This window comes from Thamnophis sirtalis, unplaced genomic scaffold (assembly GCF_051295495.1).
Source record: "Thamnophis sirtalis isolate CommonGarterSnake01/CBP01778 unplaced genomic scaffold, rThaSir2_p1.2 scaffold_5, whole genome shotgun sequence".
In the NCBI taxonomy this organism is placed as follows: Eukaryota; Metazoa; Chordata; class Lepidosauria; order Squamata; family Natricidae; genus Thamnophis; species Thamnophis sirtalis.
Genome location: NW_028261385.1, coordinates 97,822,226 through 97,846,198, shown reverse-complemented (window position 1 = coordinate 97,846,198; position 23,973 = coordinate 97,822,226). Strand labels below are relative to the sequence as shown.

At 40.9% G+C, this 23,973-nt stretch overlaps 1 protein-coding gene across 2 annotated transcripts in view; it reads right to left on the bottom strand.

Moving 5' to 3' along the window:
• The window catches only part of LOC106542697 (neuronal acetylcholine receptor subunit alpha-7), a 102,109-nt gene that overhangs the window by 27,158 nt on the left and 50,978 nt on the right, over window positions 1–23,973 (bottom strand). For both annotated transcript variants that reach the window (XM_014058502.2, XM_087716260.1), the window contains 4 exons: window positions 10,313–10,357; window positions 8,841–8,950; window positions 6,627–6,706; window positions 2,095–2,262 (listed from right to left, as the gene is read on the bottom strand). In XM_014058502.2, coding sequence (XP_013913977.1) covers window positions 2,095–2,262; window positions 6,627–6,706; window positions 8,841–8,950; window positions 10,313–10,357 — 403 coding nt within the window. The remainder of the gene's footprint in view (window positions 1–2,094; window positions 2,263–6,626; window positions 6,707–8,840; window positions 8,951–10,312; window positions 10,358–23,973) is intronic.

Sequence of the window (23,973 nt, the reverse complement as noted above, 5' to 3'; positions counted from 1 at the left end):
CTACCAATTCATTAGTTCAGTATGTAGATTATCAGGTATCCCATATCACATCACTTTGATTATTTTACTCTTTTACTACTTCTTAGAGAAAGTTTGGAGAAGCTGTGGTCCTACAGAAATAGCTGAACTACAATTCTCAGTAGTGTTCAACAGCTATTTGTGAGAAATGCTGAAAAAGGAATTTCAGAATATCCAAAGAGCCAAAGCTTATTTAATGCTTCTATCCCATTCATTTTCAGTAATTCTTGTGAACACCGTAATATTCTAGGAAATAATGTATGATTACCATCTCTGGATAAATATTTAGCTTTGTCACGGCACTAATCTTACTCTAAGGGCATATGATGGTCACACTGAAAAATCCATATAAATCTATTAAGCAGCCCAAACATATCTAGTGAAGAATTAGTCAATGTTTCTTTAAAAAATATTATCTAAGCATATACAGTAGCCATTACTCTTCTGAACAGTTTCATTATGGAACTGTAAGGTATAATTGACTATTCTTCAATCTCTCTATCAAATTGCAAAGAGCAATCAACCATTATTACAATGTTTAGTGATTGAGGTTTTAGGTCTCAAGCTATTTATAGGACAGCAGATGGAAATTATTTTCATTGTTGCCTTTGCATAGAGCCAATGCTACTTCTGTTTTTAGTGGTTCTTTCAGCATCCTTCTTTACATTTTTTAAAATATATAATTTTCATCCAAACTATGGATTAAGCAAGCCTAAAGGACATGGCTGGAAAAGTTCAACAGCCGTGACAGAAACAGATGTGCAATATGAACATCAACTCTGAAAGGGCAAATATGGGGAAGTTCTGAAGCATAGTTTTAAAAAGTTGTGATGTTACCAGTCAGCCTTTTAAAAAAATGCATGCTACAAAAAGCTCTGCAGCTTTGGGGGGAGGGGGGAATCAACCAAACATCAGCTTTCAGTGTGAGCAAGAAATATATAAATATGCAGGCTCTCATAACAAGAAAAACATTTTCTCTCTTCCTCCAGGCAGAGCTGAATTTAGCCATAAACTAAACAAGCTACAGCTTAAGACGTCAATGTCTGAAGGGGGCCTCCAATATTTCAGATTTTCATTTGTCCTGATTTTATTGCAATTTCACATATGAAAGCCTCCATAAATTAAGCTCTCCTGTATGGCTCAGATGGCACTTTCTAGTTTGATTAGATTATGCCTTATTTCAGTATGCGTTCACACTTTCTATAAACATAGGGAGGTCTTTCTCCATCCCACCCTGGGATTGTTATGCATCTTGGCAGCACTCTTGCCATGTTTACTTGCGTTATATTCTCCAGTTGTCCCTGATAAATACAGTCCATAGCTTAGAGCCTCACTATGTTTAAATCCAATCCTGGCTCTGGGCAACAGCTCTGATAAGTGAAGGATTAAATTCCGGGATTTTGTTATCACTGGAAATAACTTTTGCGGCGTACATCCACTGCTGTCACAGTCGATCAGCTGTAGGAACAGCGTAGATTTCTTAGGCCCACCTCCAAGCCTATGCATATTTTACATAAGCTGACAGAAGAAATGTTTTGAAATAAAATATGCAAGTTCTTAGGGGTTCAGTTCTTAGGGTGTCGGAAAACTGAAATTGTAGTCTGAGCTGAAGCCACAGAGGAATCAAATGGGGCAATATACTATCGCTGTCAAGCAAGACATCTCAGATATGTCAGTGCAAGGACCCCTTTTGCAACTCTCTCTTTTCTTAAAAATAAAAACTGTGAAAAAGGGGACAAAAAGTACAGAGTTTGCAAGGAGGGAGGACCTCTTTCTCTTAAGATTGGCTGATCTACAATTTAAAACAGTTAGTCCCTTTTTACAATTGATCTACAATTATCCTAAACTTGACCTACTTTGCTTCATTCTCTCAAACAAAAAAGTGCAGGTCCTAGGAATGGTATTACTTGGTGGCAGTGTATGAGTGAATCAATATTTATATTACACATGCTATGGAAATACACTGAAGCATGGCTAGAGTAGCATCACAGAAAGAGATATATAATCCTTCATTAACAGGATTTTAAGAAAATCTTGATCTGGATTCATTAAGCTTCTTTAAGAAATTCAACTTACCTACTAAATCCCATTCACCATTTGATATATAGTTAGAAACATCAGCTTCGAGCATTTGCAGATCAAGCAGCCAACCATTGTGTGTCCATGAACCAAATTTCAAATTGCATTTCTGCACATCAAAAGGAAACCAGCGTACATCAATGTAACATGTGCTTTTCAAGATGCCTGCAAGGAAAGACAACCTTAAATTGACGAAAACAAGGGTAAAATGGGATGAAATTGCATTTATATACATTTATGTATATTTACACCCAACATTAAAGGAGCTGATGGTTTTAAAGTGTGTCCCAAACTCATCTGCTAATAAATTAAATCTGTAATTTTAAATCCTAGCTGCTTAAATCTTTGGAGGAGAGCGCAGTAAATGTAAAGTTAACAAAAAAAATATCTTGAGCAGAGTTTTCCAATCTTGGCAACTTTAAGACATGTAGATTTAAACTCCCAGAATTCTGGGACTTGAAGTCCACACGTCTTAAAATTGTCAAGGCTGACGAAAGATGGCGAACCTATAGCACTTGTGCACACAGACCCATGTCTCCGGGCATGCCTGGTGTCACCTGTTGCTCTTCCAGGTTCTGGCACGCACATGTGTGCCAGCCAGCTGGTCTTTGCACGTGCATGCACACCAGAAACTGAAAGACCAGATGACCGGCATACATGAGCACACTGGAAACTGAAAGTTCAGCTTTCCAGTGTGCGCATGCGCACCAATGAACTGTTGTTCTGTTTTCTGGTGCTCCCGTGTGTTCACACTGGGGAGCTGCTCTTCCAGTTTTCAGTACTCCCCTGTGTGTGCACCCTCCCATTTTGGCACTCGGTGCCAAAAAGGTTCTACAACAGTGTTCTAGAGCAGGGGTCGGCAAACTTAAACACTCAAAGAGCCATTTGGACCCGTTTCCCACAGAAAAGAAAACACCGGGAGCCACAAAGATCCTAACCAGAAGCCCCCCTGTTCAATTCTGGAACTGATCGGAAATTCAGTTCCCCCACCATAGAGTCTCCTCCTAGCACGGCATACTTTTTCTTCTACCTGTCATAACCGAAAGCCCTATCAATTGTGGAGACAACTGGGAACCCCACCCTTGCCATAGAATCTTCTCCTGGTGCACTGTCCTTCTCTCCTCTCCACCCCCCATCGGAAGCTCCTCTCAAAATTGTGGTGCCAACCAGTGACAGAGCTGCAGCAGAGGGAGGAAAGAGCCACATGTGGCTCCAGAGCCGCAGTTTTGCTGACCCCTGCTCTTGAGTATCAGTAATGCTCAAAGCAGCTTTGCTTCCAATGTACAGATCTCACATTCTTCTCCATAGTAGCATGTATTGACGTGAAGACTGTATATTATCCATTTCAGCCTCAGCAAAAACAGCTGAATTGCTAGCTGTGGAAGTTATTCATACTGTGAAACTAATGTTCTCACTTCAGTGCCTCACATTTTCTGGCCACTGGGACATTTCCAAAAGGTTTTTTGAGGACGGCCCACAGGACATTTTGCTTTTTGGTGTTTTAAGTTTGTTAGTTTAATGTATGAGTTTACAGGTAGGTTCATTTTCAAATAATGTTTTTTCAAGTGCTGTGGGTGGGAGTGAAAAATTCATAGTAACCTGTTATATCCCATGTCTGGAAGTATCAGATTGGTCTTCTGATAGCACCTTATTTCCCACATGAGAGAAATGCTGGGGTCTCAGAGATTTTGTTTTTCCTGACTCAGAATAATTTGTCACTCAGGATGACAGAAAGTATCATCAATGTTTCTACTCTACTTTCATACTTATTGATCTTAAAACCTAATAATACCCATTCTTGGTGATTGTCATCAAAATGCAAGCTGGCATGAAAAACATCATAAAAAATAAACTTACTGCTTGCTAGGATTAATGCAGAAAACTTAAAGAGTTATATACTTTTTTTAAAGGAATAATTGTTTTTTTACAGGTGAAGTAAAATTTGACCCAGAGTTCTCATATAGTGTAGAACAACAGAGTTGGAAAGGACCTTGGAGGTCTTCTAGTCCAATCCCCTGCTTAGGCAGGAAACCCTACACCATTTCAGACAAATGGTTATCCAACATCTTCTTAAAAACTTCCAGTGTTGGAGCATTCACAACTTTTAGAAGCAAGTTGTTCCACTAATTATTATAGACACTTGGTTCTAACTGTCAGGAAATTTCTTCTCGGTTCTAGGTTTGCTCTCTCCTTGATTAGCTTCCACCCATTGCTTCTTGTCCTGCCCTCGGGTGCTTTGGAGAATAGCTTGTCTCCCTCTTCTTTGTAGCAGCCACTGAGATATTGGAACATTACTATCATGTCTCCCCTTGTCCTTCTTTTCATTAAAGTCATGGTGTCCATGATTTGCAGAACAGCAAACGTTGATCTATATCTTTAAATCAAGATGTACAGTACTGAAGAATATCACAGTTAAAGATAGCTAACATGCACGAATCATTGCTACCATGGAACAGAGTGCTGTTTGTCCCCAAGTAATGTGGGGTCATTGCATCCTAGCAATGCAGCATTGCTTACTTTCTATGCCCAATATGCCCAATAACGGCACAGGTTTTCCCTTAGCCGAGCTCCATACCGCAGGTGAATCTACTGAAAGAAAATTGCTTAGGAGAGTTTGGCTGCATAAAGGTAAGCGATACACTGTGGCAGTGGGATTAAATATCCTTTACTCCATTTGCATTTAAATTGCATTACATAATGCTTTATATAATTGAAGCATGTCTTGGTTCAAAGTACATAAATCTGTCAACACCCAGAATAGTTTCGTCCTCTGTGAAAACTGTGGCAAGATATTTGTTCAATAAACTTCAGTGGAAGATTTCAAACTTTAGTGATAAACCATGAGCAGAGTGACCTACCTTAACTGTTTGAAACTGCATTTATAATGCTTAAAACAAAATAACAAATGCACACATTTTAGAGCGATATGAATTTTGAATTATCTTTTTTTTAAAGTAACACTGTAGCTAAATATTCTCTTCGGATTTATATCAGCTTCTTAACATCTTTTTCTGCAATAAAATGTTGTCTCTAATTTTGCTTTTCCCTAAGGACTGTCTGCCCTGACATAAATACTTCATGTCTAACCAGCAATTAATATTTATCACACATTCTTTGCCACTTAATTATTTCATCTTTCGCTGACTAAAAATAAAAGCAGAAGGGAAAAATAATCACTGAGATATCTCCAAAATGCTTGACATAAAACATAGAGCTCTATAACACTGCGGTCTATTCAAGACTTAAATTGACTTTGTCATGAAATGCCGGGGCTCAGCAAACAGGAGATATGGTTAAAGTTTTTCCCTTCCTACAGAAATGAAGTCGGGAATGTACATCCCTCTTTCCACAAGAGGACAGAAAACCCTTTTTCCTGATGGGAAGGAAATTAAATTTTAGGCTGTTTACAAAAACGCCAGCACAATATTTCCAGCATGGGCACAAGACATTGAACTAGCCTTCCAGTTCAGATAAGTTTTTCCCTCCGTGATATCGCTCATGTTCAGTGGGCAGATGGGATCTTGTTTTTTATTGCCTCCCTCCTGTCACCATTAGGTTGAAATTTTTACAAATCGGGTAGGTGGTGGCAGGGCTAGCTGACCTCAGCTGGAATTGGAAGCTAAGCAAAATCGTCCCTGGTTGATACTTGGATCTGTGAATTCCAGGGCAGCCAGCCAACAGTAGTGTGTGGGGGGGGGGGGGCTGTTGTTGAAATTCTCAGTGTGAGAAATGGATAGAGGCAATTGAAAGGTGGGAATAAAAGCTTAACTCTTGCTAGCATCCCTGCAACAGTTCTAATTCAGATCATATGAAACCATATTGCTGAGGAAAACTGGAACACAAAATCACTGCTCGTGATGTACCTGTTCACCTGCTTTGATGTAAAGGTTTGATAGATCATTGTATGATTTCATACTTTGCAACCTAATGAAACAAAGGAAAGAGAAGAAGAGAGAGGAGGACAAGGAGGGAGGGAGGGAGGGAGGGAGGGAGGGAGGGAGGGAGGGAGAGAGAGAGAGAGAGAGAGAGAGAGAGAGAGAGAGAGAGAGAGAGAGAGAGAGAGAAGCTACTTCGCAAAGGTGTTCAAAGAGACTGTGTTACTTTTAGTGTGTCCTTAATGTGTTCATTATGTGTACATTCTGTTTAGATCATTCAAAGCAACCATTTGCTCTTTTACCTGAGAATAAATCCTATTGAACAAAGATAAGTAGATATGGACAAGCCTGCTTGGCACTTTCATGTTTTTTTCTCCACAAAAGCAACCTGGGGACATGGGCATAGTATACTGCTAATATAAATTGTAATGATGGAAATCCTGCCGTGTTTACAAAAGTTATGCTTGATAGTTGGGTACTTAGAAAATTTACCCCTATTCACAAGCAAGAATTTTTTGTGTGTGTGCAGCAGTAATGGACAGAATATTCTAATAATACAGACAGACCCAAAACATTCTAATCTATAGTATATTCACAGATATTCCTTCCTTCCTGAAGAATTAATTTAAACACTTAGGTTAAAAACTTTCTTACCTGGAGGTATATACTGACATGATCCTGAATAGTTTACCAAAACATTTGTATGAAATGTTGCATCAAATCTTTCATCTGCACTATAAAATGCATCAGAAACAATTAAGCATAGGTTAGAAAAACATAGAAAAATAATAAGACCATAATAGCTATTATCATTTGAGTCCTTTTACTAAAAATATCAATTTTAGCAGAACTATCAGAATGCATATGTAGTGAAGTAGGGAATATAAATTATAAATCACATGGTTCAACTATACACATATAATTTCCAATTCATTATTAGACTTTAGTTCTGCAGTGTGTAGCAATTAGATGAATAAGCTTAAACCACTATATTACTCAATTAAAACTTCAGAAGATTAATTAATGAAAGTCCTTTTTTTCCCTCCATGGCTGGCCGTTGATGGCACTTTTGTGTTGCTTTCTTAAAATACTTTTCCCTATGGTACATGAATCCAAAATTCAAAATGACAATTATAAAATGTTTCATAATAATAGTATTTGCTTACACCCTACCTTTAACCCTATTAAGCAACATCTGCCTATCCTAATTCCTTGGGGAGGATTTAGTAAGGAGGATGAAAAAGTCAGATGTAGTCTAAACATCTGGTTGACAGTGCAACCAACCATAATAATGATAACAAAATTAACTTTTCTAGTTTATAGTAGCTCTCAAAAGAGAATGCTGTCCTCTCTTAACTAATGGTCATCTGAGATCTGCAAATAACAGATCTAAAAAATGAAAAATGAATTCTATTCATTTACCAATGCTGTCAAGTTTAAGTTAAGTTTACTAAAATGTGTATTTTAATGCCTTCATTTAAGATACAGGTAGTCCTAGATTTACAACAGTTTACTTAGTGGCTGTTCAAAGTTGCAATGGCGCTGAAAAAGTGAATTATAACCATTTTTCAGAGTTACGACAGTTCCAGCATCAGCTCCATGATCATGTGATCAAAATTCAGATGTTTGGGAACTGATTCACATTTATAAACTTTGCTGTGTCCCAAGGTCACGGGATCAACTTTTGCGACCTTCTGACAAGCAAAGTCAATGAATTCACTGAACAAACCAGGTTACTAATTTATCAATTGCAGTGACTCACTTAACAACTGAAGCAAGAAAGGTCATAAAATGGGACAAATTCACTTAACAAATGTCTCACTTAACAATAGAAATTTTGGGCTTATTTGTGGTTGTAAGTTGAGGACTACCTATATAATCTTTAGTTAAGAATCACACAGTTTTTATTTGATTTGGTGTCTTTTTATTATCACAAAGAATAGCCTAGAGTAGCTTAGCACAGCATAGCACTCCAAAGATGTTTGTAGTGATTCTTTGATCTACAAGTGCTTTCCATCTTCAGCTCTCTATCTCTCAATTGCCTCTCCACTCCTCTCTCATCAAGACACCATAGATTTGCCTGTTTCCAGACCTTTGCTAAGCCTTTGCTTTAATTTTCTGCAGCTTGTCTTTCTTTTACTTTGATATCTCAGATGTCCATTGCTGTGCTGACAGTCTTTCCCTTTTTGTCTAACAGATGAAAAGCATTCTAATAATTTGTTCTGTAAGAAGCTGAATATTCTGTTCCATTAAACCAGTCTAGCCAATTTAAAACAGGATTCACCCCACCCCACAGAAAGATTTTGGACAAGGGAAATATTCTCAATATTTGTTGCTTTCTCTTTTTAAGTATTGAATGAAATGGGCTCAGCCACAACAGCCTCTAATGTACTCATGGTCAGCTCTGAATGGGGCAAGAACCAAAGAATTTGATAACTGTGTTGACCATTACTAATGATCATATCTAGTGCTGGTCAGCAATGTTCTGATCAACCCTGATAAGCTTTGGCAGGAATTAAAGTAGAGATGCTTGAGATCCAGCCTGCCTAGAGGAACATCTTAGTCTTTGAGATGTTCACAATTAGACAGTGGATGTATACCACTCTCCAACTGTTGTTCCTCTTCACTTGATATTTGGGGGCAGGTTGGCAAAAGGGAAGGGTGACTTCAAGTTTAAAAGTCTAATCTACTTTTAAAGCCCACCAAGTTAATGGTTGTCATGTGTTTTGTAGTAATTAAGTCCACAGGTTACATGTGCCTTAGAAGGAAAATAATTTATCATATTGAATTATTTGATTAGATGACCTTGAGTAACCAGAATACTACTCTGCAGGTTTTTAAAAATCACTTCATACATGATTGTCTTACCTGTTGTACAGAAGAATATCTGGCACCCAAATCTGATCAGCTGGAAATCTCAAATTCTGAACTCCTGGATATTCATACTGATCCCATGACAAATATGCATCGACCCAGTACTATGGAGAAATATATACTGTATATTTATTAGAGCACCTTAAATGCTGTCACTATATAAAATAATATGAGGAATCAGTCCGATCATCCCAGGGCCAGGTTTATCTGTGATGAGATATATTGTATATCATTTTTTATAGATGGAATTGCCAATGACCTACAGAAAACGATGATGGAAGATATTTGGATTCACAGGGGAGACTAGATATGCCACAATAGTTTTAGTAATTGACTTATATGCAGAGCATTTCTGTTTCAAAACCTTTTTTAAAAAACTACTGTTTTTCATAATGTAAAACTACCTACTTTTCTGCTCAGCTTTTTTTAAAAAATAAATCAATTGCCGCTCTGTTTCATCATTGTTCTGATTGCTTAATATAGTGAAAGAAAGAAAAACAGTAATTCTGAAGAAATGACAGAAAGTACCATGATAGTAACTGCTTCCTGCCTACAGATAGGAAGGCAAGTTGACATGATACAGCCTCAGGGAAATTTCCAGTAGGAGAGCATGGTAAACTGCAGCTCATACAGACTCTTCTAAACTAGTGTTTTTCCAAACTTGGCAACTTTAAAATTTGTAGACTTCAACTCCCAGAATTCCCCAATCAGCATGCTAGGGAATTTTGGGACTTGGAAGTTCACACATCTTAAAAGTTGCCAAGTTTGAAAAAACATTCTTCTAGTGTAGTAATATGCAATAACACTGAATACAACTGTTAGGTTAGTATTAGGAAGATAATACTAAGAGGTATTAATATAATATAAGAGGTATAGCAGTCACCCAAAATGACAATCAGAGGATTTGATTTATTTGTAATTGCTAGTAGGATCTACCCAGTGGTGGGATTCAAATAATTTAACAACTGGTTTTCTGCCCTAATTATTTCTTCCAACAACCAGTTCACCAAAATGGTCGTAAAATTAACAACTGGTTCTCCTGAAGTGATGAGAACTGGCTGGATCCCACCATTGGATCTACCAGATGATACCACATTCTGCATTTCTCTGCCAGTATGCCTTATTAGCAACATCCACATTAATAATAAATATAGGGAGCAGTAGAGGGTAATGTTGGGCCTACTAAATTAGAGGACTAGAGGAGGGACAAATTGCAGTGTTCAGTTTTCAGCACAAATTGAAGTTTAGCTTCAACATTAATCTGGCTCAAATCTCTTCCATAAATTACTCAGCTTTCTCTGAAATCCAATAAAGCCAAACTATTAATTTCTCTATACTAAAAATGATAACTAACATAAACTCTAAATAGGCAGGATTTATTTTCTGCTTCAGACAATCTTTTCTCCATCTGGAGAATCTGTTAAATTCAGCCAGTGGCTCACCTAGAATAAAGGAAAATTACTCACCATCTGTAACCATGCATTTGTTATCAAGACCTGGTTCTTTTCATCCTTAAAAAAATAGGAAAAAAATAATTTAAATGAGCAGTTTTCTTAATTATTTATAAATCAATGGTTTTAAAAGATAGGCTCAGAAGAATTCAGACGGAGTACAGGTAGAGACATTCAAATAGGCTTATTACGGACTGGTTTTATTGCTCTAATTATTACAAACTTGGCAGATGAGGAATTGACTCATTGTTTATATATTAACTGTCTGTAATATTCCTTAAGAGTGGCAAAATTCTGCACAGCTCCTGATTCTTTTAGCAGTGCTTGAAAAATTCATTGGCAATATATTTTAAATTTATAAATATTATTCCGTTTGTAAGCTTCAAGTCCAAAAGTAGATCATCTTTAACTCTTTAAGATGAATTGGTAGCCAACTGGGAAATGGTCTTCCACTTCTAGAATCCCAGCAACTAATATAAAATAGATAAACTTAGAGATACGGATGATTTTCATAAATATTATACATTATGATTCTTTCCCCCCATTTTTATTTGTACAATTGTTCTATAACTACTATATTTACTGTTGCATTTGATTTGTTATATATCCAATGACAGTAATGAAAAGTATTCCTTCAATTAATGAGATTATTTTCTTAGGATATTAAGAAAAATAAATGTTATTAAAATCACACACTTTTAATACAGTGTGGGTATCTGTTCTATACAAGTGAGGTCTGTACCCCAGTTGCTATTGCTTCCCTTCTTTCATAAGTAATGTACTTTTAACCATATATAAGAACTGACACTTTGAGAATAAATGTCACAATGAACAAATGTAACCCGCAGAGCAGAGGTGGTATTCAGCCGGTTCGGACCGGTTCTAGTGAACCGTAGCGGGGGGAAAAAAATTTTTAACGAAAATTTTGGAAAAAAAAACTTTTACAAATATTTACTTCCCTCCCCCCCCCCCAAAAAAACCCTCCAACCTCCCCCCCGACTTCCCAAAACCAATAGATCTTTAACAAAAACATTCTAAAATAAGCTTTAAAAAAGTTAATATCATCTTTCATTTGAGCTTTAACTCCTCCTTGCTAGGCTAGCTCTAAACAAATTATATCATTCCTTGTTTCTTTAGTCATAAGCTATCTGAAATTTCTTAGTCCCATATTTATTTTGAGTATAGTTAATCCATCTTCTCCAGTCCAGTTTATATCTCTCGTTTGAATGGTCCTTGAGATATGCAGATATTTTAGCCATCTCAGCTAGGTTTGTTACTTTCAATGTCTATTCTTGAATAGTAGGCAAGTCTTCCTTCTTCCAGTATTGCGCCACCAACAATCTAGCTGCAGTTATTAAATGCAAAATAAGTTTAATCTCTACAACTGTACAATCAGTAATTATACCTAACAAAAATAACTGAGGGGTAAACTTTATCCTTTTTTAAAGAACATTTTGCATAATCCACCATATTTTTATCCAAAATGCTTTAACCTTTTTACAAGTCCACCATATATGAAAGTAAGTAGCATCAGCACAGTCACATCTCCAGCATTTAGGTTGTAAATTCGGATACATAGAGACCAGTTTTTTAGGATCTAGATGCCATCTATAAAACATCTTATAAAAGTTTTCTCTCAAATTTTGAGCTTGTGTAAACTTTACATTTCTTACCCAGATCTTTTCCCATGTATCCAACATTATTGGTTCTTCAAAATTTTGGGCCCACTTTATCATACAGTCTTTAACTAATTCTGTTTCCGAATCCATTTCTATTAATGCATTATATAGTCTCTTTACATGCATTGAACTTTGATTTCTGATTTGTTTTAGTAAATTATCCTCGTCTTTTCCATCTGGCCTGCAACTGCCCATACTGAAACCATGTTTGAATTACCTTTTCCTCTTTTAATACATTCATGGGTTTTAATTGTAGTACACCTCTTTCTAAGGTAAGAAGCTGTCTGTATGTAATTACATCCTGTTTTTGTACTATATTTATGTTTTCTATTGCATGTCTAGGAATTGCCCACATGGGTATCTTGTCATTTAATTTGTATTGATACTTTTTCCAGACCCGCAGTAGAGCATTCCTTAAAATATGACTTTTAAAGTTCTTATCTACCTTTTTATTATATAGCAAGTAAGCATGCCAGCCATATACCAAATCATGCCTTTCGATATTAAGTATTCTATTATCTGTTAAGTTAATTCAGTCACTAATTACCGATAAAACTACTGCTTCATAATATAGTTTTAAATTGGGTAATTTCAAACCTCCTCTCTCACACACATCTTGCATTATTTTTAGTTTCATTCTCGGCTTCTTCCCTGCCCATACAAATTTATTAATGCCCTTCTGCCATTCTAGCAAATTCACATCTTTTTTAAGTATTGGTATCATTTGAAAAAAAAAATTTAGGTAGAATATTCATTTTCACTGCTGGTATCCTTCCCAGCAAAGATAATTGTAATTTCTCCCAATTTTTCATCTCTGTCTGTATGCTATGCCATAGTGGTTCATAATTATACTTACATAGCTTCCCATTTGAAGTTGAAATATATACTCCTAAATATTTGACCTTTTTAACTATTTCACATCCTGTCATTCCTTCTAAGTCTTCCCTTTGTTTAGTACTCATATTTGTACCTAGCATCTCTGTTTTCCCTAAATTTATTTTAAATCCGGACACTTGGCCATATTGATTAATCATATTCATTAAAACCTTACTAGATTCCTGTGGTTGGGTTAATGTTATAACCAAGTCATCCGCGAAAGCACGTACTCTATATTCTTGATGCCTAATCTTGACTCCCTGTAAATCATCTGAACCCCGAGGTTTTATTCAACAATAGTTCCAAAGTTATGATAAATAATAATGGGGATAAGGGACAACCCTGCCTTGTACCTTTCTTGATTTTAAATGAAGCTGTTAAGCTTCCATTGACTATGATTTGAGCTGTTTGTTCCTGATATATTGCTTTAATTGATTGTAAAAAATGCTCTCCTATTTGCATTTTTTGCATTATTTTCAATAAAAAGTGCCAATTCACTCGATCAAAGGCTTTCTCGGCATCTAGAAATATAAGCGCAGCAGGAATTTGATTATTCTTTCCCAAATATTCCAGTATATTAACAATTTGTCTTACATTACTTCTCATTTGTCTCCCTTGTATAAAACCTGTTTGATCATTATGAATCAATTGCTGAATAACCAACATTAACCTATTCGCTAGTATTTTAGTAAAATTTTTATAATCTATATTAAGTAATGATATAGGTCTGTAATTTTTTGGTTGAGTAAGATCTTGACCCTCTTTTGGTATCAGGGATATAAAGGCTATCTTCCAAGATGGAGGTACCTTCCCTTCCATTTGGATCTTATTGAATAATTCCTTGAGAGGTTCTACCATTTCTAATTGGAAATTTTGGTAATAAGCTGATGTCAGGCCATCTATACCCGGTGCTTTCCCTACCTTTAACTGTTTAATTACCTGGAGAATTTATCCCGAAGTTATTGGTTGATTCAATCTCTCCCTCTGCTCGTCTTTAACTATAGGTATCTTTTCTTTATCCAGGTATCTATCTATATCTAAACCTTGTATTTTATCATTCATGTACAATCCTGTAAAAAATTCATGAAAGGCCTTTTGGATCTCATCCTGTTGATACACTTCCTTCCCTTTATAATGTAGTTTCAATATATTATGAGATTTCTGTTTTTTCCTAGTCAAATATGCTAACCATCTACCAGATTTATTTACATTACAAAAAGTGTTATGTTTTGCATATAGCAAGTTAGTAGCCACCTGGTCTGACATCAGCATATTAAATTGCTCTCTTAATAAAGTAATTGCTTCTTTAACCTTCTTGTCTCCTGGTTTTAGTATTAACTCCTGTTCTCTCTTCCTGATTTCGTCTTCTAGTTCAATTCTCTTTTCCCCCTGTTTACATCTATGTAACCTATTTAAATTTATCAGAACTCCTCGCATGTACGCTTTACTTGCGTCCCAAACCATTTCCATAGATGTACCCTTATTCATATTAAAAACAAAATATTCTCTTAACATTTTTTTACATTCATTAATATTTTTCTCATATCTAAATAAGTTTTCGTTCAATCTCCAAGTTCTTCTTGCTTGCATCCCAAATTCCAACTCCATCCAAACCGGATTGTGATCTGATAAGGCTCTGGAACATATCTTCATCTTCTTTACCCTAGAAAGCAAATCATTGGTTGTTAGTATAAAGTCAATCCTAGAAAAGGATTGGTGTCTATCGGAAAAAAATGTAAAGTCGTATTCTTCTGCATTCCTTTCTCGACAGATGTCTCTCAGTTCAAAATCGTCCATCATATCGAAAAAGGACTTAGGTAATTAGGCATTTGGATATTTTGCTGGAGACCCTTCTTGTCTTTCTTGGTATCCATAACACCGTTCCAGTCGCCCAATAATATGCAAGATCTATAGTCCCAATGTACTAACTTAGTATGAAGCGTTTTATAAAATTTATCCTGTTGTTGATTGGGAGCATATATTCCAATTAGAAGTATCCTTTTCCCTTCTAATACCAGTTCTATTGCAATATATCTTCCTTGAGAGTCTGCTTCAATTAATTCGGCTTTCATGTCCTTTCTTAAGTAAATAACTATACCATTTTTCTTCTCAGGAGCAGAGGCTATAAAGTGTTGTCCAAGTCTTGTATTAATCAAGTATTTCTGATCAGTTGCTCTAATATGAGTTTCTTGCAGGCAAATTATGTCATTCTTAAATTGTTTCAGATAGTGATTTATTTTCTTCCTTTTCTGTGGGGAATTTAAACCATTAACGTTCCAGGTTAAGAACTTAGTTGTCATCTTTAGCTCCCTGAAGCTTTTTAAGAGCTATCTGGAAATCCTGAAGTTTCATTTTCGGCCTGGCTCCACCCACTGCTTCTGAACTAAGACCTGTGGCTTCTTGGATGGTAACAGGCTTGTTGCTTTTTTAACTCTTGTTCCATTGCCTCGTAATCATGCGGGTTTGTCTTTGCTCCTTGGCTCCTTGTAGCTCTGAAAGAGGAAGTTGATCCAGCCTTGATGATCCTTGGGTGGCTAGCTGTCTATCCTGTCCTTCTTGTTCTTTTTCTCTGTGTCCAGGAGGGGGGGGGGATGTCCAGCCTTCAATATATTATTGTAAAAATCTCGAGCCTTCCATACTGAATTAAGACAATATCTTTGCCCCTGGTAGGTAACTGCAAGTCCGACTGGTGCCTCCCATCTGAACTGTAGTTGACGATTTTTGAGCTCATTGACTAAGAAGGCATAGTCTTTTCTCAAGCTCAACATTTTAGATGGTATTTCCTTCAAAACAGTCACCTCCTGACACCCAATTTGAAGCTTAGTTTTGTAAGACTCTTGCAATATCAAATTCCTCATATCTCTTGGGAGTTGCTTTTGTCTGGCAAGCCAGGAGTTAACATGATATATCTTAGAGTTTAGAGTTTAGAGTTTATTCAATTTGTAAGCCGCCCTATTCCCCGAAGGCACTCAGGGCGGCTGAACAAAGCCAAGGGAGGGGAAATTACAAAAAGTAAGACAAAGACAATCAGACAATACGAACAATTTAAAAGCACAACAGACACAGCAAATTCGAGTGGGGGGGGGGGAACTCAACCCCAGGCTTGCTGGGACAGCCAGGTCTTCACGGCCGTCCGGAAGGCCTGAAGGGTGGAGAGGGTCCGAATCTCCACGGGGAGCTCGTTCCAAAGGGCCGGGGCAGCCACAGAGAAGGCCCTCCTCCGAGTAGTCACCAGCCGACATTGGCTGGCAGATGGAATACGGAGGAGGCCTAATCTGTGGGATCGAATGGGTCTGTGGGAGGTAATCGGCAGAAGGCGGTCTCTCAAGTACCCAGGTCCAATACCATGTAGGGCTTTATAAGTAATAACTAGCACCCTGAAGCCTGGCTGCATTCTGGACCAGCTGGAGTCTCCAAACACTCTTCAAGGGCTGCCCCATGTAGAGCGCATTGCAGTAGTCCAGTCTTGAGGTCACGAGGGCATGAGTGACTGTTGTAAGATCCTCCCAGTTCAGGTAGGGATGCAATTGGTGCACCAGGCGGACCTGGGCAAATGCCTCCCTGGTCACAGCCGACAAATGGTGATCTAAAGTCAGCTGTGGGTCCAGGTGGACTCCCAAATTGCGAACCCTGTCTGAGGGGCGTATAATTTCACCCCCCAGCCTGAGAGATGGAATACTAAGCCAATTTGTGGGAGGAAAAAACACAAGTCACTCGGTCCCGTCAGGATTGAGAGCCAGTCTGTTCACCCCCAACCAGACCCTCACATCCTCCAGGCACTGGCACATCACGTCAACTGCTTCACTGAGTTGGCACGGGGTGGACAGATACAATTGAGTATTGTCCGCATATTGGTGGTATCCTATCCCGTGCCGTCGGCTGATCTCTCCCAGCGGCTTCATGTAAATGTTGAACAGGAGGGCGGACAGGACCGACCCCTGCGGCACCCCATAATTAAGGGGCCTAGGGGTCGACCTCTGTCCTCCAACCAACACTGACTGAGACCTGCCCGAGAGGTAGGAGGAGAACCACCAAAAAACGGTGCCTCCCACCCCCACCTCTCGCAACCCCCGCAGCAGGATACCATGGTCGATGGTATCGAAGGATGCTGAGAAGTCCAGGAGAACCAGAATGGAGGCACGGCCCCCGTCTCTGGCTCTCCAGAGATCATCGGTCAGTGCGACCAAAGCAGTTTCCGTGCTGTAGCCAGGCCTGAAACCAGATTGGAAGGTGTCTAGATAATCGGTTTCCTCCAAGGACCGACGGAGCTGAGAGGCCACCACTTTCTCAACAACCTTCCCAACAAAGAGGAGGTTGGAGACTGGACAATAGTTATTTAAAACGGCTGGATCCAGGGACGGTCTCTTCAATAGGGGCCTCGCCACCGCCTCCTTTAAAGGGGGGGAAGATCCTTCCCGGAGAAACGCGGTCACAATCGCCTGGATCCAGCCCCATGTCACCTCCCTGCTGTTCGCGACCAGCCAGGAGGGACACGGGTCCAGTACACATGGAGGCACTCACTGCTCCGATGGCCTTGTCCACTTCCTCAGGGGTAACAGACTGAAAATCAATCCAACGATGGCGCTCAAGACCCTCCCTCAGTACCTCGGCTGGCTCTGCGCAATTGGAGTCCAGGTTTGCCCGAAGCCGAGCCACTTTATCCACGAGGAATTGGACAAACTCCTCAGCCTTACCTTGCAAGGGAGTGCCCGTATCCCTCCCTTTAAGGAGAGAACGGGCTATCCCAAACAAGGCAGCTGGGCGTGACTCAGCGGAAGCTATCAGAGCAGCAATATGAGTTCTTTTTGATGTCCGGATAGCCCGGAGGTAGGCTCTGATGCAAGATTTTAATGAGGCTCGGTCTGACACGGACTTACTGGCTCTCCAGCGGCACTCTAGGCGTCTCTTTTGGCACTTCATCTCCCGGAGTTCCTCAGTAAACCAAGGAGCCCTCCTGGATCCACTGCCGCGGATCGGCCGTAGAGGCGCAATCCAGTTAAGGGCCCCTGCCGCCGCCAAGTTCCAAGCAGCGACCAGAGTCCCAACCGAATCGCGGGTGAGAGTATCAGGTATAACACCAAGCGCCGTCTGAAAGCCCATAGGGTCCATAAGACACCTGGGGTGGAACCACCTAATCAGTTCCTCCTTCCTACAGTGGGGGATTGGCCTCAAAAGTCGAGCCTTAGTAGGCAGTGGTCCGACCACGACAGGGGCAGGATCTCAATGCCCCTCAGACCAAGATCACAACTCCACTGCTCCGAGAGGAATACGAGGTCAAGTGTGTGACTCACTGATTGGGTCGGGTCTCGAATTACTTGGGTCAAGCCCATGGCTGTCATGGAAGCCATGAACTCCTGCGCCCCATCAGAGTGCTCACCGAGCAAAGGCAAGTTGAAATCCCCCAGCACCATAAACCTGGGAAACTGCCAGCTCGGCTACTGACTCAAGGAGCGAGGGGAGGGCTGCTGCAACGCTGTTGGGAGGCAGGTACGTTAGCAGCATGTCCACTTGACCCCCAGGATCCAACCTCACCAGCAAGGACTCACATCCGACAAGCTCCGGAGCAGGGGTCCTACGAGGAACTAACGACTCTCGGATAACAACGGCCATTCCCTCACCCCTTCCCTGAGGTCGTGGCTGGTGAAGCACCTGAAAACCCTCTGGGCACATTTCGGTGAGGGGGACTCCTCCCTCCGGGCCCAGCCAGGTTTCAGTAATACATGCCAGGTCTGCCCCCTCGTCTAAAATTAAGTCCCGGATGAGGGGAGCCTTGTGAACCACAGACCTGGCATTTACCAACAGCAGCCTGAGACCAGGGCCCTGACTACTCACACCATCTGGCCTTGGAGTGGGACTAATAGGGCCGGAAGGAAGGATCTCTGTAACATAGCGAACCCTCCTTCCCCGGTAATGGCTCGCCCTAAAGTCCCTGCCATATCTGCCCCTCCCAGTTAGGACCGTAATGCTCCAGCCCACTCCCGCGTCCATAAGGCCCCCACCCTCCCCTTCAGCGATCGACATCCCTGGCAAGCCCTTCGAACCATACATTCTAAGGCTGGGGGTTGAACCAGGTCCCCCTAACACTTCTGCAGAGCACTCAGTGTAGGAGGTACCCAGTCATAGTCCCAGCCCTCTCAGGCGTACACAATCATACAACAGACACTCCCCCACAAGAATTTAAAAACACAAATACAACTATATAATAAAAAGTGGGCACATACATACAACACAGTCATACCCACAATCATACCCCAAGCACTCACCATATATTAAAAATGTACGGAGCACTGCGCAAGTGCGTTAGCAAGCAATAATATAAAGAGGAGAGAGAACTGCTCCGTTCCTCTCTCTCCTCTATGTCCCAGCGAGACGTCCTCGGCCACCAGATCAAAAGTCAGTGGTGTATAAGGCGGCCGTACGTAGGCAAGGATAAGATGTAAAAGTCTAGTGTTCATAAGCAGCAACCGTTCAGTCTCACCCTTCCAAAGAAGATCAGCGGGCCGTGTGCCTAAAAGTCTCCTTCCTGAAGCTGAAGGGCCCCAATCTGGGGGGCCAAAGTCTGAAACTGGCCTGAGCCACTCTAGTAGTAGAGGAGGAGAGCGCTGATGTTTTCGAAACCCAGTCCTCGCCACTGCGGCCGCCATCCTCTATCGCTCCCACTCCCAACCCAACCCCAGCCCTACTCCTAACCTAATCACTAATCTAAGCTAATCTAACACTAACCTACAGCCTACACCCTAATAACCATAATAACCCAACACCAACCTAATCTAATCCTACATTAGCCCAGCCCTAGCCCAGCCCTAACTCCACCTCAAGCCCCAACCCTAGCCCTACTTCCTGCCACTATCAATCTCCTCTGCACCCCAGGGTGCAACCAACCGCTGCCCTCGTAACTATTTCTAAATATCTAACTATAACTACTTATACCTATAACTAATTATATCTAACTATGCCTATCTTACCTAAATCTATAACTAACCAGAGCAACGGCAGGCAGCAGACCAGAGGGGAAGAGCAGATGTTACAGGCAGGATATCAGGCCCAGGCCAAGGCAGAGGGGAGTCAAAGCGGCTAGGGAGATGGCAAAGGCTACCTAATGGCTGGGGCGGGAGGCAAGGAGCAATGTCCGGAGGAGGCTACGATGACACGGGCCTCGGAATCTGGGACGCAGGCTTATACTGCTCAGGGCGCCAACCTCTTCCTTGCCCGAGCAACCACACCAGTCAGCTAAAAACGGCCAGGTCTTTTCCAGGGGCCGCAGGAGCAAGGCAACAGATAGCAAGGCGAGTAGAAATAGAACCGAGGGGGGGGGCGTCTGGGGCGGCTACGGCGGCGGCAAACACAGCCAGCCGTCCGGTCTGCCGCCCATGATCTCAGTACTGCTGCTGACGACCCCCTTCTTCAAAGTTGAAATTAAGTCCCTCAGGGCTCACCAGTCATTCGGCTCAATCAGGCTGGCCAGGGGGGAGGAGGCGTTCAAGATGTAAACAAAACGCTGTGAATCAGAGTTGAAACTAAGTCCCTCAGGGCTCACCAGTCATTCGGCTCAGTCAAGCTGGCCATTGTCAATTTGCCATTCAAGATTCCCTCCTGGCCTTCCCATCAATTGATCAAAGGCTTCTGAGAAGATCTGCTTCAAATTTTCTTGATTTTTCTCTTGAAGGCCTCTTATCCTTAAGGCAAATTCCATCTGTCTATACTGCAGCATTATAATTTCATTTTCTGCATCGCCAACCTTTTGTTGAACCACATCCGTTTTCGTTACCAGATTAATATTAGAATCACTAAGATCTTCTAATCTATCTTCAATTCCCAAGACATAACCCGATAGGCAATTAAAAGCCACAAGAAAATCGTCTCTAATTTGCTGGATCCGAGTCTGAACTGACTCCATAAGCTCTTCTGCCAATTCTTTATGAGCAGCAGATATCTCTTCCTTTATTTTAATTTCCATCGCAGCTGCATGATTTTTTAAAGCCTCAGCTAATTCTTTTTGCAAAATTTCTCAGGTCAAAGGCTCCCCTGCAGGAGTGGGGGGGGGAGTAGTGACTGTAATTTAGTTCCAGGAGCCAGCGAATTTCGAGCGAATTTCTTAAACGTGTTGGGGGGGGGGATTTTTGCTGCTTGGAAGCCATTCCAAATTTAATCTTCTCCACCCAATTAGTAAATCCAGGCAAGCTGCTTATCCAGCAATTACTATTTAGTTTGGTAAATCACTTCTGTTTTAGTGATCTTTAAAATATTCTGAGCTCCGTAGAAATGTCGTCAGAGCCTGATCCCTCCTACAGAGCTGTTCAGCGCCATTTTCTGTGTATTTCTAGCAAGTAAATTATCAGAAGGAATTCTTTTAAAAAATGGAGTTAAACATTTATACATACAATTAGAAGTTCACCAGTATTAGTTCTGCCTGCTTTGAAATCAGTAATAAATCAGTCTTTGAGCTGAGGATGGGCGTGTGCCTTCATTCTGCAAAAAAGGCAGAAGAGGTTCTTGACACAGAGAAATCACTATGCTGCCAGGCAGTTCCCACTTCCCATCCCAGATTTATGTTCAGGGGGGGGTAATTGGAGTGCTGCCCAAACATAGCTAGCTCGCCTTCTTCTCCTTGGCCCGGAGAAGAGGTAATCAAACTGCCAAACAGTTGATGGATACTGTTTAGACAGTTTAACACAGCCAAGAATCCAGAGCTGTTAAAAACAACAATCCCCTCAGGCCCTGCCCAACTGGAAGTCCCGGTAGAGAAAATTTTGAGTAGTTCAAAGAACTGGCAAATATGCCTCTGGTTGGCCCTGCTCTCCTGCCCCTGGCTTCCCTGTCCTATATTCCCTAGTTTTTTTTTAGCTCAGCTGATTCGCATGGCAGAGTGAATTGCCATGCCTCAGGTGAGCTAAAACACAGCTTAGCTCACCAGCACTGACATCGAGGGAGGTCTTTGAGTGTTACATGTGTGCGTGCAAAGTGCATGCACACACAAAGCACTCTCTTATAGAGCCAATAGGAAAAGATTTGGAATCCCACTGCTGTGGCAGAGAATATCATTGACTAGAACATAGAGATGTGTTTCTATCAATAGGTGCAGTTTTGCTTCATGGAACACTAAATGACATTTCTTTCCCCAAGCATCTGCTTTAGAAGTTGCCCCAATCTTCCAAGTAAGTTTTGAGAGCCCAGGTTGTTGAGATAGAATGGGAGGAGAGAAATAGTTCAGTACCAAGAGGGGAAATCTACAAGCATGACATTGGATTTCATTTAGATAACTACATCTAGCTCCCAGCATGATCAGCTAGAAGGGGGAGTGGGGAGAAGAAAAATCAATTACAATTCCTACAAACTATAATTAAATATATGTAAGTATATTGTTCATTTGGAGTGTGTCAGCTTTTCTCTATTACAGAATCCAGTCAATATTTATTAAATCCTTACCTAGAGGTTATTACACCATGACATTGAGATAAACAAACCAGGAAAGAAACAAAAATGAAATCAACAGCATAGGAGCAGCATAAAAATGAAATCCCATATATAATCAGCAACCAGCTGGCCCTTCTGGCATAATGCCATCAACTGCCCTTCAACCCTTTGTACCCAGATCAGATCCTCAAACCATTCTTGGAGGGCATCCAAAAAGAGACCACAATGTCACAACTCTGGACTGTATTTGCTGTAGAGGTCCGTGGCCCAATCTGCGGCCTCTCTCTCCAAGACCCCTACAATGGCCATCACTATGGCCCATTGTGAGGTGTACAAATGGCCAAATCGGTCCATATGTTCTATTACGTGACCCAAGAAAATGGCTACTTTGTCTGGGTTACCATTGAAAGAGACCTTCAAGGAGGGAGGCTCTCAAGGACCACCCACTATAGCCTGGCCTTGTCCACTTCCAGCTGGCCAAGTATAGACTGGATGGGCACTAGATACCACCTGTGGCAGCCAACATTGACTTCTGTTGCCACTTAGCAGATCCCTTTGCTGTTGGGGTGGAAGACTCAAAGGCAACTGTGGGCCCAGCTCCCTGCCACTGGACCATGTATATTCCTGGGATGCATCCAACCTGAACTTTGGAATGGCTAGATGGACGCGAGGGATAGGCTGGGAAGGGGGCCGTGATGTATTCCTGCTACCCGACCGGCCATCCCCCCTGTTCTCTTGATAACAAGAACCACTGTCACAGAAGCTGGCCTCCCCAAACCACTTCCTCAGACAATCCATTGTCTGGCTACCCAAGGCAGTAGAGTAGCTCCAATCCCCCTCTTCATCTTCAGTCACCATCCTTTCTCTCCACTGAGTGAGGTGACCCCCCCCCCCTGGGAAGAAGGCACAGGTCTGGACTATCATGGGCCTCTCCTTACATCTTACAGCTACCTCTGTTTCCGCCTCCTGTGTTGGAACAACCAAAGGAGTGGCCTCAGGTAGGATCACTGCTGCTGCCTCAGCTCCTTCAGACATCATTCAGACTAAACAGGAACTATGCAAAGTGAAGTATTGATGGTAGAGAACTGACTTTCTGTCACATTCCAGCGTTCACGTTGAATACAAACAGAGAGTCAGTTTGTTTGGTGAAAAACTTTATCTCTATCTAATATTATGTGATAACTAGCACTAAATGACAATGATACAAAGGTAAGCAAATCCAAGTCAGTTCTAACCAAGTTAACACCATCATTAATATATATATATATATTATTTGTGCTGATAAATAAAGGGAGACAGACATACATACATACATACATACATACATACATACATACATGTATATGTATATGTATATGTATATGTATATGTATATGTATATGTATATGTATATGTATATGTATATGTATATGTATATGTATATGTATATGTATATGTATATATATATCATTACCCCACCCAGCTCCACCCACAACTCCACTCAGATGACACCCAACTACCATCACCAATCACCATGACTCACACCCTCAGCCACACGCCCACTCAGTGTCATCATGGTTAGCCACATCCGAGCAGAAGAGTTACGTCAGAGTAGGCAGTTGCACCTGAGTAAAAGAGTTAGGTCAGAGAAGGCAGTTGCACTCGAGTAGAAGAGTTTTGTCAGAGTAGGCAGTTGCACCCAAGTAGAAGAGTTACTCTGCAGAATAA